We start from the raw sequence: 15,624 nt of genomic DNA, 5'->3' as shown, positions 1-15,624 counted from the left end.
AAAAAAAAAAAAAAAAAAAAAAAAAAAATGATCTATTTATTACATATACAGTGTTCTGTCTGCATGCATACCTGCAGGCCAGAAGAGGGCAGCCTGGGCTATAAGAGATTCTGACACCCCCTCAAAAAAACCCCAAAGAATTCCCATCACACTACTTACAGAGCTGAATCACCTCTTCTGAAGCATGTGGTAAAGGTAGACACCCTGGTGCAGTGGAAGAAGAAGGGAATGGAAGAAGAAATGTTTTGAATGCATATCAAATTTATACTGGTGTTTCCAGAACCTGGCAACACCTCTGAACCTCTGGCTTGGGAGGGGATTTCAGAAGCCCCTTTAGCCTATCCCTCTGTCTCCTGTTCCAGGCTGGGACACCCTGGAAGGTGCTCCCTGTCAACATGACCCCTTAACCTGAGATGCTACTTTTGACACTATTTGGGGCTATCTGCAGTGAGAAAATTAGACCCTTGTCAAGCACACTGCCTCTTCTGAGACTGAACAGATGACTCAGAGGTTAAGAATGAATACCGCTCTCGCAGAAGACCCCAGTTTGGTTTCTTTTTTTTCGAGACAGTGCTTCTCTGTGGCTTCGGAGCCTGTCCTGGAACTAGCTCTGTAGACCAGGCTGGTCTCGAACTCACAGAGATCCGCCTGCCTCTGCCTCCCGAGTGCTGGGATTAAAGGCGTGTGCCACCATCGCCCGGCCCCAGTTTGGTTTCTAATACCTATGTCAGGCAGCTCATAACCACCTGTAATTCCAGCTCCAGGGCATCTCATGCTTTGGTTTCTGGACACCTACCTATACATATGTGGTGTGTGAATTCACGCATGCATGCACACACACACAAACACAGCTGCACATGACTATTTCTCATGGATATACAGACTGCTTTCACTACCTCTTTTTCTTTCTTTTTTCTTTTTCTTTCTCTCTCTCTTTTTTTTTTTCTGAGACAGGGTTTCTCTGTGGTTTTGGAGCCTGTCTTGGAACTAGCTCTTGTAGACCAGGCTGGTCTTGAACTCACAGAGATCCGCCTGCCTCTGCCTCCCAAGTGCTGGGATTAAAGGCGTGCGCCACCACCGCCTGGCTTCTTTCTCTTCTTTTTTTGTTTTTGTTTTTGCTTTTTTGAGACAGGGTTTCTCTGTACCTTTTGGAGCCTGTCCTGGCACTTGCTCTGTAGCCCAGGCTGGCCTCAGACTCACAGATTCACCTGCCTCTGCTTCCTAAATGCTGAGATTAAAGGCGTGCGCCACCACTGCCTGGCATTCACTCACCTCTTTTATAAAATCTGGCGGTGATGAAAAGATCTATGATCTTGATGACAGCACCTATGATCACCATGACAGCAGCTGTGATAATCACAGCTTTCTCAGCTCCAGACAGGCAGAGACAATGACAGCTTGGCATTCCTGGAATGAGACGGAAGGCTGCTGAGGCAGAGCTGAGCACAACCATCTTTAGTAGAGTGACAAACCACAGAAGCTGCTTTCTGTCCAGGCTCAGAGGCCATGGATCTTGCTAAGCTCCTTGGAAGGAGCAAAGGGTGACCTCACCAGAACAGCTCTACTCCCCATAGACTACTCAGACCATTCAGGAGTCTTGGCCTTGTACTTTGTGAAATCACAGCCCAGGGAGATCCAGGATGCAGAAACATGGGGGAAGGAACAGGCTAGAGGGAACTGTGGACCCCAGGCTCTGTCAGCAACTTCATGAATGACTGAAGGTTAAGGAAGCCAGTCTCTCTCACATATCTCAATCTAAAGGCTTTCTTAGTCTCAGATAAAATCTCTCTATTTATTACTTATTTATTGTTTTTTTTATTAAGCATTCTTCTAAAATTGTTACTCATTATTTATTTACCTTATTTTAAATGTTTAACTATTTTTATATATAGGTATTTGTCTACAGGTAGGTCTGTGCACTGTGTGCATGCAGTGCCTGTGGAGGCCAGAAGAGGGCACCAGATCCCTTAGAATGGAGTTACAGATGGTTGTGGGCTCCCATGTCGAGGCTGGGAATGGAACCTTGGTCTTCTGCAGCAGCAGCAAGTACTCTTAGCCAATGAGTCGTCTCTCCAGCTCCTACTTATTCATTTTTTGATACAGGATCTTGCCATGTAGCCCAGACTCGCCTTCAATTCACAGCGATCCTCTTGCCTCAATAGCATATGTGATGAAGTTACATACCTGTGCTGTAACACTTAGATTTTTTATTTTATTATTATTAAGTTGCATTTTATTATTATTTATGTTTATATGCTTGTGTGTGTGTGTCTACATGTGTGTGTGTGTGCATGTTGCACTCATGTGCATACACACACATACATGCAGAGGTCAGAGGAGGACATCACATGTCCTGCTCTGTTACTCTCTGCCTTCCTTACACCTTGAGACAGGGTCTCTCTGACTCAACCTGCAGCTAGACTGACAACCAGTGAGCCCCAGAGATGGAAGCTTTTACCCACTGAGCTCCCTAGCCCCATTTTTAAAACAAATAAACAGTTTAATGTCATGTGTGTGGAGGTCAGAGGATAACTTTTTTCGGTTTGTTCTCTCCATTCGGATTCTAGGGATTGGACCCAGGTTGCCAGACCCAATGGCAAGTGCTTTTATCTTCTGAGACTTCATGTCAGCTCCTCCTTGCAGGATTTTTTTATGTGTGTGTGTTGCCTTTATGTATATACGTGCACCATGTGTGTGCCTAGTGCACAAAGAAGTCGCAAGAGGGCATCTAATGGTTGTGAGCCACCACGTAGGTGCTGGGATTGAACCCAGGTTCCCTGCAAGAGCAAGTGCTCTGAATCCCAGACCCATATCTCCAACCCCCTTCTGCTTGTAGTTTCTTTAGGAGTTGGGGAGGTGGCTTGGTTGGTAAGGTTCAGGACACACGTGAGCATCTGGGTTTGTGTCTGCGGTACACACACAGTGCACATCCACACCTCAGCACTGGAGTGGGAGGGCAGAGACAGGCGGATCCTTGGAGCTCATTGTCTAAGCCAATCTGGCCAAATTGGTAAGCTCCAAGTTCAGTGAGAGACATAAAGTGGAGGGGCTGGAGAGTTGGCTCAGTGGCTGACGGCACAAGCTACTCTTCCCGAGAACCCAACACAACCCTTTCTAATTCCAGCTCCAGAGGACCCAACATCCTCTTTCAGCTTCAGCGGGCACCTGCTCACACAGCATTAATCTATATACCTGCACATTACATTGTGTGTACATACATATGTTAAATATAAATCTTATAAAAGGGAGAGCAATAGAAGAAGACAATGTCGGCTTCTGACCTTCACACACAGATGCACACATGCGAACACATTTACACATACATAAACACACTACACATATGCATAAATACACAAAAAACTTTCTGTGGAAGTGGACAAGCTGAGTTTGAAAGGTAAAGCAACACATCACAGCTCTCAGAGGTGTTCAGACTACATTATAGAAGGAAGAAAAAGAGGGTTTGAGCCCTCAGACATCAGGACCTGCCGTGAAAACAGCAGGTGACAGATACACAAACAGAAGGCCCGGACTCACAAGGGCCTTGGTTTGAGACTGAAGCACCAGGAGGGGTCGCTGCAGCTTGACTCTGGGATTCTGTTCACTGACTAAGCCAAGATCCTTACATTTTGGGTTGTGAGCCTAACCTGAAATGGTTGACCCACACTCCAGCCCAAAGACAGGATTCTTGACCTGCAGCCCCCAAGCAAAATTCTGCCCATGGCTTGTTTTTGTAAAGTTTTATTGGCACATGGCCAAACACAGCCATTTGTTCTTAATCTCTGGCTATTTTCCCTACTGTGGTAGAGTTTAATAGTAACTATAAATACCAATGTCACCTTCTCAGCTGTTTTAGCTTAGGTTTCTATTGCTTTGGTAAAACACCATAACCAAAAGCAATGTGTGGGCATCATCCTCTGTGGGCTGAGCCCTCCCACATCAATCACTAATTAAGAAAATGCTCTATACCAATCTGGTGGGAGATCATTTTCTCAATCAAGATTCTCTTTTCCTATGACTCTAGTCTGTGTTAAGTTGACATAAAAAAACTAGCCTGTACACCAGTGAACATTTTTTTGGAGGAGGTATTTGATTCAGGGGTTCTCTGTGTAGCCTTGGCTGTCCTGGAACTGGCTCTGTAGACCAGGCTGGTCTTGAACTCAGAGATCTGCCTGCCTCTGTCTCCCGAGTTCTGGGATTAAAGGTGTGCACCACCACCACCCAGTCCGTGAACATTTTTTTTAATTTATTTATTTATTATGTATACAGTATTCTGTCTGCTTGTATGCCTGCAGGACAGAAGAGGGCGCCAGACCTCATTACAGATGGTTGTGAGCCACTATGTGGTTGCTGGGAACTGAACTCAGGACCTTTGGAAGAACAGGCAATGCTCTTAACCACTGAGCCATCTCTCTAGCCCTCCGTGAACATTTTTAATGAGAGTTTAGGAGACAGCTCCTTACCTGACTCTGAATCCAACGTGTCACACAGTGTGTTCATTGTGGCGTTGCATTGCCTGATGACTCTGCCATTCGGACATCTGGAAGGAAAGTGGAGGAGTGTGTTAGTTCCCACCCAGGCAGCCCAGAACACTCTCCTCACTACCCACAGGGCTAAGAAGGACCAGCCCCATCCAATCAAGGCCTGCTACGTCTTGTCATTCTGGCAAAAGCACTCTGAAGAGATTAGAGTTTAGGGGTGTCTGTTATATTTAGGGAAGGGCCCTCTGCCCTCCTGGATAGAATGTCCAGCTATGAAGACCTGACCTGCTTGTCCCTCCAAACAGAGAGAAGTTTGCCTAGAGACAAAGACAGTGTGAGCAGGGAAGAGGCAAACATGTACAGACCATCAAGAGCCTGCATCAAACTGGAGTTGAAGGCAGTCTTTACTCACATAGTTCAGTGTTTTCTGAGTTATGTTTACAGGTACGTAACCTGCCTCACAGATGCCAGTTGTTGCCTGGTGTGGTAGGAAGCAGATGTAGGGTAGGTTCTTGTGAGTTCTGGTCTACATAGTGAGTTCCAGGCTAGCCAGAGAGACCCAGTTTCAAAGGGGTGTGTGCGTGTGTGTGGAGAGATGGCTCGGTGGTTAAGAGCATTTGCTGCTCTTCTAGAGAAAGTAGGTTCTAGTCCCAGCATCCACACAGTGACTCACAACCACCTACAACTATAGTTCCAGGGAATCCACTATCCTCTATGGACCTCCATGGGCATCAGACATGCAGGCAAACATTACGCACATAATAAACAAACAAATAACAGATTTAAGCTATTATACCAGAGGCCTTATTGCTACAGATACCTCCCAAAAATGTTCTCCCAAGCTCACGTGTGCCTGAAGCCTTGGAACTTCACCTTGCTTGGAACAGGGTCTTTGCAAATGATGCTAAGTGAAATCGGAGTCACACTGGGTTAGGATGGGTCTTAACCACGTGATTAGGGTCATTTGATTGCAAGAGGGAAACAGAGACAAATGCAAAGTCTACATGGAGAGGGAGGTGGCAACTAGAGTGACGTGTCCATCAGCAATCGCTGCCACCACCAGAAGCTACAAGAGGCCAGAGAGAAGGCTCCCAGAGCAGTGGTTCTCAACCTGGGGGTCTCAATCCCTTTCACATGAGTTATATATTAGACATCTTGCTTATCAGATATTTACATTTTGATTCATAACAGTAGCAAAATTACAGTTATGAAGTAGCAGCAAAATAATTTAATGGTTAGGGATCACTGCAACATGAGGAACTTTATTAAAGGGTCACAGAATTAGGAAGTTTGAGAAGCATTGATCTAGAGTCTTCAGAGGGAGTGAGAACCTGTGAGCACCTTTGATGTTGGACTTCTTGACTCCAGAACCAAACAAGAATTGCTTTCTGTTTTCATTCCCTGCTTATGGTCATTGGTAGGTGGCCACCAGATTTTTTTTTTTTTACTTTTTTGTTTAAATTTTTTTTCTTTTTTTCTTTTTTCTTTTCTATTTTTTTTAAAGGCAGAATTTCACATAGTCCAGGCTAGCCTCAAACTCATTATGTAACCAAAGATGACCTCAAACTTCTGGTCATCCTGCCTCCACAAGCACTGGGATTATAGACATCATACCTGGTATATGTGGTGCTAGAGATTGAGTCCAAGGTTTTGTGTGTGCTATAAAAGCACTCTACCCACTGAGCTACATTCTTGGTTCCACTGAATTCATTTCTAAAGTTTACTTTATGTTTAGATGTACATGCATGTGTATGTGAGAGCAGATGCCCACGAGACCAGCAGAGGGCATCCAATTCCCTAGAGCTGGAGTTACTGGCTATTATGGGACCCCTGAGGTGGGTGCAGTGAACTGAACTCAGTTCCTTAGGAAAGCAGATCATCATACCCCTGAGCCATCTCTCTAGCTCTCCTTCCCCATTCTAAATTAACAGTAAGTCACTTTTGTCATTTTCTCTGCCTAGAGTTCTTTCCCCCTGAACTTTCTGTGATTTCATCTCTCCCTGATTGAGCCTCTACCCAAAAGTAATCTTTTGATTTTTCCAACTGAGTGTGCAGTGGTCCCCAGGGTCATGAACTCACTCATCACCAGTAGTGTTTTTTCAGACAATATCTCTATCCCAAACTGACCTTAAACTTGCTATGTAGTTAACCTTGATCCTCCTGCCTCTATTTTCCCAGTGCCAGGATCACAGGCTACACCACCACACCTGGTTTATGCAGTTCTGGGGGTGGAACTCAGGGCCTTGTAAATGGTAGGCAAACCCTCTACCAACACAACTTCATCTCCAGTCCATATTAGTGGTCTTACGGTATGTATGTATCTCCATTGTATGTATGTATCTCCATTGTGTGTCTTACGGTATGTATGTATCTCCATTGTGTGTCTTACGGTATGTATGTATCTCCATTGTGTGTATGTATCTCCATTGTGTGTCTTACGGTATGTATGTATCTCCATTGTGTGTCTCTCACTGTTGGGACTCAAAGGTTGTTTGCTGAGTGAGTTAATGAGTGAGTAAATGAATGAATGAGCACTGACTCCAGGCAGCTTCCAGGAGGAAGCATCTTTTGTTTGAGTTCATCTGTGTGGCAGGCACTACCTTAAGGAGCCCCTCTACAGTAAGGCTCAGAGGCTAGGGGACTAGAGGCCAGGAGTGGGGATCGATCCTCATTGTCCCTCCCCCAGCTGGTACCTGCTGCACGGAAGGCACTTCTCCACACAATTTTCAGAGTTACAGTAGGTTCCCTGCTTACACTGGCACTCGCGATCAGCCGTCTGGGAACATTCGGCTACCTCCTCTTGGTCTGTGGAAACAGGGTGGCTGTAGGTCAGTCATCAGGTGGGAGTCTGTCCCGGTGTACAACGCTCTACCACGCAGTTAGGTCGTCCTCCCAGGCTCTTCATCCTAGGCACATAAATGCCTTCACCTTGTCGAGTAACACAAGGACTGCACAGACACAACAACCTGCCTCCCTTTTCTTCCTTCCACAGAGTTTCAAACTGGACAGCAGAGGAATGGGAGGAGTACCCAGCCCCAAAGCTTCCCTTCAAGAAAAGGTTCTACCATGGAACAGTGCTCCCAGCCCTAAGAAGGGGAGGAGGGAGAAAAAAGCCCATTGGGCCTTTATGTCAGGTAAAGAGTGTGAAGAAGCCAGAGTTTTCCTTCTTCGTTACTGGCCTGTGGCTCCTCTCCCTATCAGTCTGCCTGCTTTGACTATCAGTGGAGAGGCTGCCCTCACGGCCACAGCTGCACACTTACCATCCCGGCACTGAGAGCATTGAAAGCAGTTACTCTCACTGTTATTGTGCTTCATGAAGGATCCAGCTTCACATGGGATGCATTCGCTCTTACCATGGTCCCTCTGGCATGGCTTAAGGATGTAGGTGCCTATGTGAGAGGAGAAAGAGGTGTTTGGGGGCCTAGCAAAGCCCTGGTCCCTGAAGTCCTTGGTGACCAGACCTCCTCATACTACCCACTCCTGGGCCCCCAACCTCCTTGGAACTTTCTAGTTGGATATCCAACCACAGTCTTCATACTAAACTTAATGTGTGGAGGCCCTGCGTTAGTCCTTGACTGAGACTGATGTCCTGCTGGGTGTCCGAGAAAGCAGGTTCTTCTGCTCCACTCCACGGTCCTAGAGAGCTGGCTTACAAAGAGGCCTATGCATCCATCTCCCCCTCTCATGCCAGGTTGCTGCCATGATGGTTGCACAGAACTCCAAAGTCTAAAGATGGGCTCCTTGGCCAAGGTTCCCACCACATTAGTTACACTGTGACTGTCTTCTCAGCCTATGGCAGAAGCACAGGAAAGACATCTACACACTTAGCAGTGTGAGCTCTGGGCATGCGCCGGCTCCCATAGCAGTCCGTTAGATCAGTCCCATCTCACTATTTCTGCAATATGCTTGTAGGGATGCCCCCCCCCAATGGTTATGTACCCGCAAGTGTGTACAGGTGTGTATACAGACCCAAATGGGTGTCCACAGACCTGTGTGGATATAAGTGCATGCGTAGGTGTGTTTGCGAGTAGGTATGTATGCTGTGGAATCATTTTTTTGTACACCGTGAAGATTTGTCACTTGGATTGGTTTAATAAAAAGCTGAACGGCCAATAGCTAGGCAGGATTTTTGGGACAGAGAGGGTGCTGGGAAGTAGAAGGGCAGAGATGTGGGACAAGGCAGCCAGAGGCAGAACGAGTTGGACACACAGAGTGGGATAGAGGTAAAAGCCACATGATAGAATGTCGATTAACAAATATGAAAAGTCTTTCTGCAGTTTATTTGGGAGCCGGCTGGCAGGACAGAGAAAGACAGATGCATGCTGGTAGTTGTGTGGGAGGAGGGTGGGGTCCAGGGGCAGACACAGCATCTCCTTGCTCTTCTGTAGAGCATGCCATGCCCACCTCTGGATAGGCACAGTCTCTGGTTTCTGTCCTCCAAAGTCAGGGGCAGTTGCTTGGGTAGGAGAGGGGTGGATAGGAGGACAAGGTTAGCCGGTTGCTAAGGTGACACCCACTTCCCGTTTTCTGTCAGATTCCACCTCTCTCTGGCAGTCTCCAGTTCAGCCCTAGCTAAAGGCCTATAGTACCTTTTCCCATCAGAAGGCCAGCCTTGTGGACCATTCTAGAAAGCATCCTGGAACTCACCAGCGGGACATAATTGGCAGCAGAAGGTATCAGATTGGAATTCATCTTCCCCACACTGGCTTGGACTGCTTACACTGCAAACTGTTGCCTAGAATCAGAAAGGGGAAACACAAAGAGACCCATCCATTGGTGACTCTCAGCACAGAAGAGGTAGAGACTTTGGCTCCCATATGGACTCTTTTGCAGAGCAAACACTATAATTTTGCTCAAGTCTCCCTAAGTCTGGTTGGTAGTAGTCAGGGATCCAGATATGTTCTTCAGTTTCCAAATTCAGGTGGCTTTGTATCTCTGCCATTGGTATGTGGCCTGTATGGCTGTGACCTTTGGTGTCAGTGAATTGCTTATTCTAGCATGTGTTGTTTTCAGTGGCCACACCTACACTTTAAAGGTTCTCTTATTCACTTATGAGTATGAGTGCTTTGCCTGTGTGTATACATGAATATCAAGGCCAGCCTTGTCTACAAAGTAAGTTCCAGGACAGCTAGGACTGTTACACAGAGAAACCCTGTTTCGAAAAATCAAAATAAAATAAAATAAAATAAAATAAAAAAATAAAAAAGTGTGTCACTACACGAGGCTGTTAAGTCACCTGACCAGTACTCCCAGCTGAGGGCAAGCAAGGAACTTCTTTCCGTTCTTGCTTCCCCTCTCCCTGCACGGGTGTGTCTATCTTTCAGGCCTTGCATCACCCACGTTTGTTTCTTTATCTCTTGTAGTATTCACATTGCTTAACTTGCTGTTTAAAATGGCCCCAAGCATAGCAGTGAGAAGTTGTTTCCTGTCCAGAATACTAGAATGTCAGAATAACTTGACAGATAACACCCACATTGGAGAAACTGCTACAGGTGTGAATTACAATCTGAAGAGCTTGAATTTTTTTAAAAAATATTTATTTATTTATTTGTTTATTTATTATACAATATTCTGTCTGTGTGTATGCCTGAAGTCCAGAAGAGGGCGCCAGACCTCTTTACAGATGGTTGTGAGCCACCATGTGGTTGCTGGGAATTGAACTCAGGACCTTTGGAAGAGCAGGCAATGCTCTTAACCACTGAGCCATCTCTCCAGCCCCAGCTTGAATTTTTATTAGCCAACATAGATTACATAGATGCCTTTAAGTAAACACATAAAATAATCTACTGATCAGTTTATGAAAGTGTGGTCAGAGGCATGCAAGAACAAGCCTCTGGGGCTAGGAGATGACTCAGTCAGTACCTGCATCAAAGCATGAGGACCTGAGTTCGGATCCCTAGCATTCACCTGGGCTCTTAGAGCATGTCTAACTCCAGTACTGAGGATGGAGACAGACAGATCCCTGAAGCCCATTGGAAGCCAAGCATAGATTAGCTCTAGGTTCACTGAAAGACCTGTCTCTCTGGCCGTAGTGATGGCTCAGCAGTTAAGAGCACTGGTTGCTCTTCCAGAGGACTGTGGTTCCATTCCCAGCACCTACATGGTGGCTCACAACCATCCATATTCGAGTTACAGGAGATCCAACACCCTCTTCTGACCTCTGTGGGCACCAAGAACACATACGATGCATATAAACTCACTCTCACACACATAAAAATAAAATATTTTTAATCTTAAAGTTTATTTTATGCATATGAATATTTTGACTGAATGTGTGTGCCACATGTATGCCTGGTACCTGTGAAGGTCTCCAGACCTCAAAAAAAAAAATTGGGGGGTTTTTCCAAGACAGGGTTTCTTTTTGTAAGCCCTGGCTGTCCTGGAATGTGCTCTGTAGACCAGGCTGGCCTCAAACTCTCAGAGATGCCCCTGCTTTTGTCTCCTGAGTAGTGGGGTTAAAGGTATGAACCACCACACCTATTTACTTATTTGTTTATTTGTTTGTTTGTTTTTTAAAAAATGATGAGGGCTTGGTGATGCATGCCTTTAATCAGAAGGCAGGCAGACTTTTGGGAGTTTTGGGTACCCAGAACTACATAGTAAGACTTTATGTCAAAAACAACATTTAAAATTTTTTCACTTTCTATATGAGCATCTGCCTACATACATGTATGTGTGCTATGTGTAAGCAGTGCCTGCCGAGGCCAGAAGATCCTTTGAAATTGTACTTAAGGACTGTTTTGAGCTTCCATTTGGGTGCTGGGAACTGAGCCTGGGTTCTCTGCAAGAACAGTCAGTGCAGATGTGTCTAATTACGACTTTGCTGTACGTGTCATCTAATAAGCTTTAAAAAGAACAGCGAATACTATCAGCCATTGTGCTATCTCTCCAGGCCCCAGGATATCCCAAACCTGCCATTCTCCATTCTCAGCTTCGCAAGTGCCATAATTACAGTCAAGAACCACCACAAGCAGCTTCCTTTTCTTAAAAATACCACGCTGCTAGATCTCTTTCCCTTGAGTATGAGTGTGTGTACACACACGCCACAGTGTACATGTGACAGTCAGAGGACAATCTCACACATCAGTCATGGCCTTCTACCTTGTTTGAGACAGGATCACTCCTACACTTCACTGCTGAAAACAACAGACTTGTTGGCCCATGAGCTCTAGGAGTCTCCTCTGCCCGCCATCTCCCTGTAAGACTGCTAAGGCATCTGGCGTTTACCAGGGCTTGGGGGGATCTGAACTCTGGTTGCCATGTTTGCATGACAAGAGATCTAACCACTGAGCAATCTCCTCAATGCCTGAGATTTTTTTCTTTCTAATTTAACCTGATAATCAACAAACACTTACAACCTATTTGTCTACAGTAGATGATACGAGGCTCAGTTCCATTCCTATCATCTTATTTTACACATTTCTATCTGTGCTGGTTAATACTGATGTCAACCTGATAGAATCTAGACTCACCATGGAGACAAACCTCCGGGCATGGCTGTGAGGGAGTTTGTAGATTAGATGGTTGAGGGAAGAAGGCCCAGAATGTGGGGGGCATCATCCCATAGCCTGGGGTCCCAGACGGAAAAAAACGATGGAATCTGGCTGAACACCAGCGTTCATCCCTCTCTGCTTCCTGATGGTGGAATCAGTGTGATCAGCTGCCTCACGTTCCTGCCACCAAGCCTTCCCTGCCATGGACCGTGATTTTATTTTTTTTAAATTTTTTTTAATTTTAATTTTTATTCTTTTTTAATTAAAATTTCCACATGCTCCCCGTTTCCCATTTCCCTCCCCTCCTCCCAAATATTGCCCCCTCCCCCCTGGACCGTGATTTTAAACTGTGAGGCAAAACAAACTCTTTTATCTTTAAGTTAGTTAAAATGGTTGTGTGTATGTGTGTGTGTGTGCACGTGCATGTGTGAGTGTGTGATGTGAATGCAGTGCCCAAGGAGGCCAAAAGAGGCCATTAGATCCTCTGAAACCAGAGGCACAGGTGATTATGAGCTACCTGACATGGGTGCTAAGCATTAAACTCAGGTACTCTGTAAGAGCAGAAATTGCTCTTAACTGCTGAGTCATCACTCCAGCACATGTTAAAGATAATTTTGAGCTTCTGATCCTCCTGTCTCCACTGCCAGGGTTCTAAGCTTGCATCTGTGAGATACTGATATGGGATTCCCTTCTGTATGCTGTGAATACCATTGGTTAATAAAGGACTGCTTTGGACCTATAGCAAGGCAGAACCTAGTTAGGTGGGGAAAACTAAACTGAATGCTGGGAGAAGGAGGCAGAGTCGAAGAGAAGTCATGGAGCCACTGCCAGGATAGACACGCTGAAACTTTGCTGGTAGGCCAGACCTCGTGGTGATGTACAGATTAATGGCGATGGGTTAAATTAAGATATAAGGGTTAGCAAATAAGAAGCTAGAGCTAATGGGCCAAGCAGTGATTTAAATAATAGTTTCTGTGTGGTTATTTCAGGAGTATGGGCAGCCAGGAACCAACAAGTGGCCTCCTTACAACAAGCTACCATCCCTTGTTTATGGGGAATGTATGCTTACTGAACAGGCACTCTACCAGCAGAGCCATAGTCCCAGCTTTTTTTCATCAGTACTTGAAATTAAACCCAGGACCTCATATATGCTAGGTAAACAGTCTACCACTGAGTTACATGCCTGGTTATTTTTGTATTTTTTATTTAGAGATAGAATCTCATTAAATGTCCAGACTGGCCTTGAACTCATTCTGTAACCCAGGCAAGACTTGAACTTGCAGACCTCCTGCCTTCTCCTGAGTAGCTATGGTTACAAGCCTGTACATCAGACATGTATTTAGTTGTTTTTGCTTTTGAGACAGGATCTTGGTAAGTTGCCCAAGTGGCTTAATCAATGTTCTATTGCTGTGGAGAGACACCATAAGCAACTCTTAAAAAGGAAAACATTTGGCAATCTTACCAAAAGCAATCTACAGATTCAACGCAATGGCCAGCAAAATTTTTCACAGACCTTGAAACAATGGTACTCAACTTCATATGGAAAAGCAAAAAACCCAGGATAGCCAAAACAATCCTGTACAATAAAAGAACTTCTGGAGGCATCACAATCCCTGACTTCAATCGACTACAGAGCTACAGTATTGAAAACAACCTGGTATTAGTAGTGATGTGGAGAGCAGGCCTGCTTTTCGTCCCACCGGCTTTCACACAGCTAGCTTTACACCTGAAATAACAACACACAAATTGTATTCATTTAAACACTGCCTGGCCCATTAGCTCTTATCACCTCCCAGTTCAAAATGCTTGCATCTCTTAATAGCCAGCATCCTCTTAGATCTGCAGTTGGGCTCCACACATTCCAGTCTCAGCACAATCCTCTTTGTAGTTTTCGCCTTTTTGCGGAAAATAGGCTTAGTCTGCCCACCATAGCCACTCTGTTTCCTGTCATAACACCGCTTTCCCTGGGCATACAAAGAATCTTGGTCCTTCTTGTACTGTGTCACTTTGTGGGGTTGGTGCTTGCCACATTTCTTGCAGAATGTCCGGCGGGTCTTAGGAACGTTTACCATGTTGGCGGGTGTGATATCGGCACAGAAAGCACTGGCTAACTTTCACATCTTGATTAACCCATTTCTATTAATGTGTGTAGCACCAAGAGGTGGTGGCTTACTGGGAAGAATCTAACCTATGTCCATCTTGGGCTGGAGCTTCATGGTGACTGCCTGGCTCTACTTTCTTCCTCCCAGAATTCTGTTCTGTCTTCCCCACCTACCTATATTCTGACCTATCAGGTCAAGCAGTTTTCTTTATTAATTAACCAATGAAAGCAACAGATAGATAGAAGATGCTTCTACATCAGGTACTGGCACAAGAACAGACAGGAGGACCAATGGAACAGAATAGAAGACCCAGATATCAATCCACACATCTTTGAACACCTGATTTTTGACAAGGAAGCAAAAAAATATCAAATGGAAAAAGAAAGCATATTTAACAAGTGGTGCTGGCATAACTGGATATCAATATGTAGAAGAATGAAAATAGACCCATATCTATCTCCATGCACAAAACTCAAGTCCAAATGGATCAAAGACCTCAACATAAAGCCAGTCACACTGAACCTTATAGAAGAGAAAGTGGGAAATACACTTGAACGCATTGGCACAGGAGACCACTTCCTAAACATAACCCCAGCAGCACAGACACTGAGAGAAACAATTAATAAATGGGACCTTCTGAAACTGAAAAGCTTCTGTAAAGCAAAGGACATGGTCAACAAGACAAAACGACAGCCTACAGAAGGGGAAAAGATCTTCACTAACCCCACATCAGACAGAGGTCTGATCTCCAAAATATACAAAGAACTCAAGAAATTGGTCACCAAAAGATCACATAATCCAATAAAAAAATGGAGTACAGACCTAAACAGAGAACTCTCAACAGAGGAATCTAAAATGGCTGAAAGACACTTAAGGAAATGTTCAACATTCTTAGTCATCAGAGAAATGCAAATCAAAACAACTCTGAGATTTCATCTTATACCTGAAAGAACGACCAAGATCAAAAACACTGATGACAACTTATGAGGTTGTGGGGAAAAGGGAACACTTCTGCCTTGCTGGTGGGAATGCAAGCTGGTACAACTCCTTTGGATGTCAGTATGGTGATTTCTCAGAAAATTGGAAAACAACCTTCCTTAAGATCCAGTAATACCACTTTTAGATATATATCCAAAGAATGCTCAATCATGCCACAAGGACATGTGCTCAACTATGTTCATAGCAGCTTTGTTTGTCATAGCCAGAACTTGGAAACAACCTAAATGGCCCTCGACTGAAGAATGGATAAGGAAAATGTGGTACATTTACTCAATGGAGTACTACACAGCAGAAAAAATAATGACATCTTGAATTTTGCAGGAAAATGGATGGAGCTAGAAAACATTATTTGAGTGAGGTAACCCAGACACAGAAAGACAATTATCACATGTACTCACTCATAGGTGGTTTTTAAACATAAAGCAAAGAAAACCAGCCTACAGTCGGGCAGCGGTGGCACACGTCTTTAATCTCAGCACTCGGGAGGCAGAGGCGGGCAGATCTCTGTGAGTTTGAGGCCAGCCTGTTCTACAGAGTGAGTTCCAGGACAGG

General features: G+C 44.9%; 1 protein-coding gene across 1 annotated transcript; it reads right to left on the bottom strand.

Moving 5' to 3' along the window:
* Positions 1 to 1,264: 1,264 nt before the first annotated feature.
* Positions 1,265 to 14,043, bottom strand: LOC130879875 (tumor necrosis factor receptor superfamily member 26-like). Its single transcript, XM_057778705.1, has 6 exons — positions 13,846 to 14,043; positions 9,126 to 9,213; positions 7,739 to 7,867; positions 7,172 to 7,283; positions 4,461 to 4,537; positions 1,265 to 1,407 (listed from the first exon to the last, which is right to left on the bottom strand). Exons 1-6 carry the CDS (start codon positions 14,041 to 14,043, stop codon positions 1,265 to 1,267), a joined length of 747 nt encoding a protein of 248 aa, XP_057634688.1.
* Between the last annotated feature and the right edge of the window lie 1,581 nt (positions 14,044 to 15,624).

The sequence above is a fragment of the Chionomys nivalis genome, chromosome 8 (assembly GCF_950005125.1).
Source record: "Chionomys nivalis chromosome 8, mChiNiv1.1, whole genome shotgun sequence".
NCBI lineage: Eukaryota > Metazoa > Chordata > Mammalia > Rodentia > Cricetidae > Chionomys > Chionomys nivalis.
Note: the sequence above shows the minus strand (reverse complement) of the source record. Positions and strands in the feature narration are given on the sequence as shown.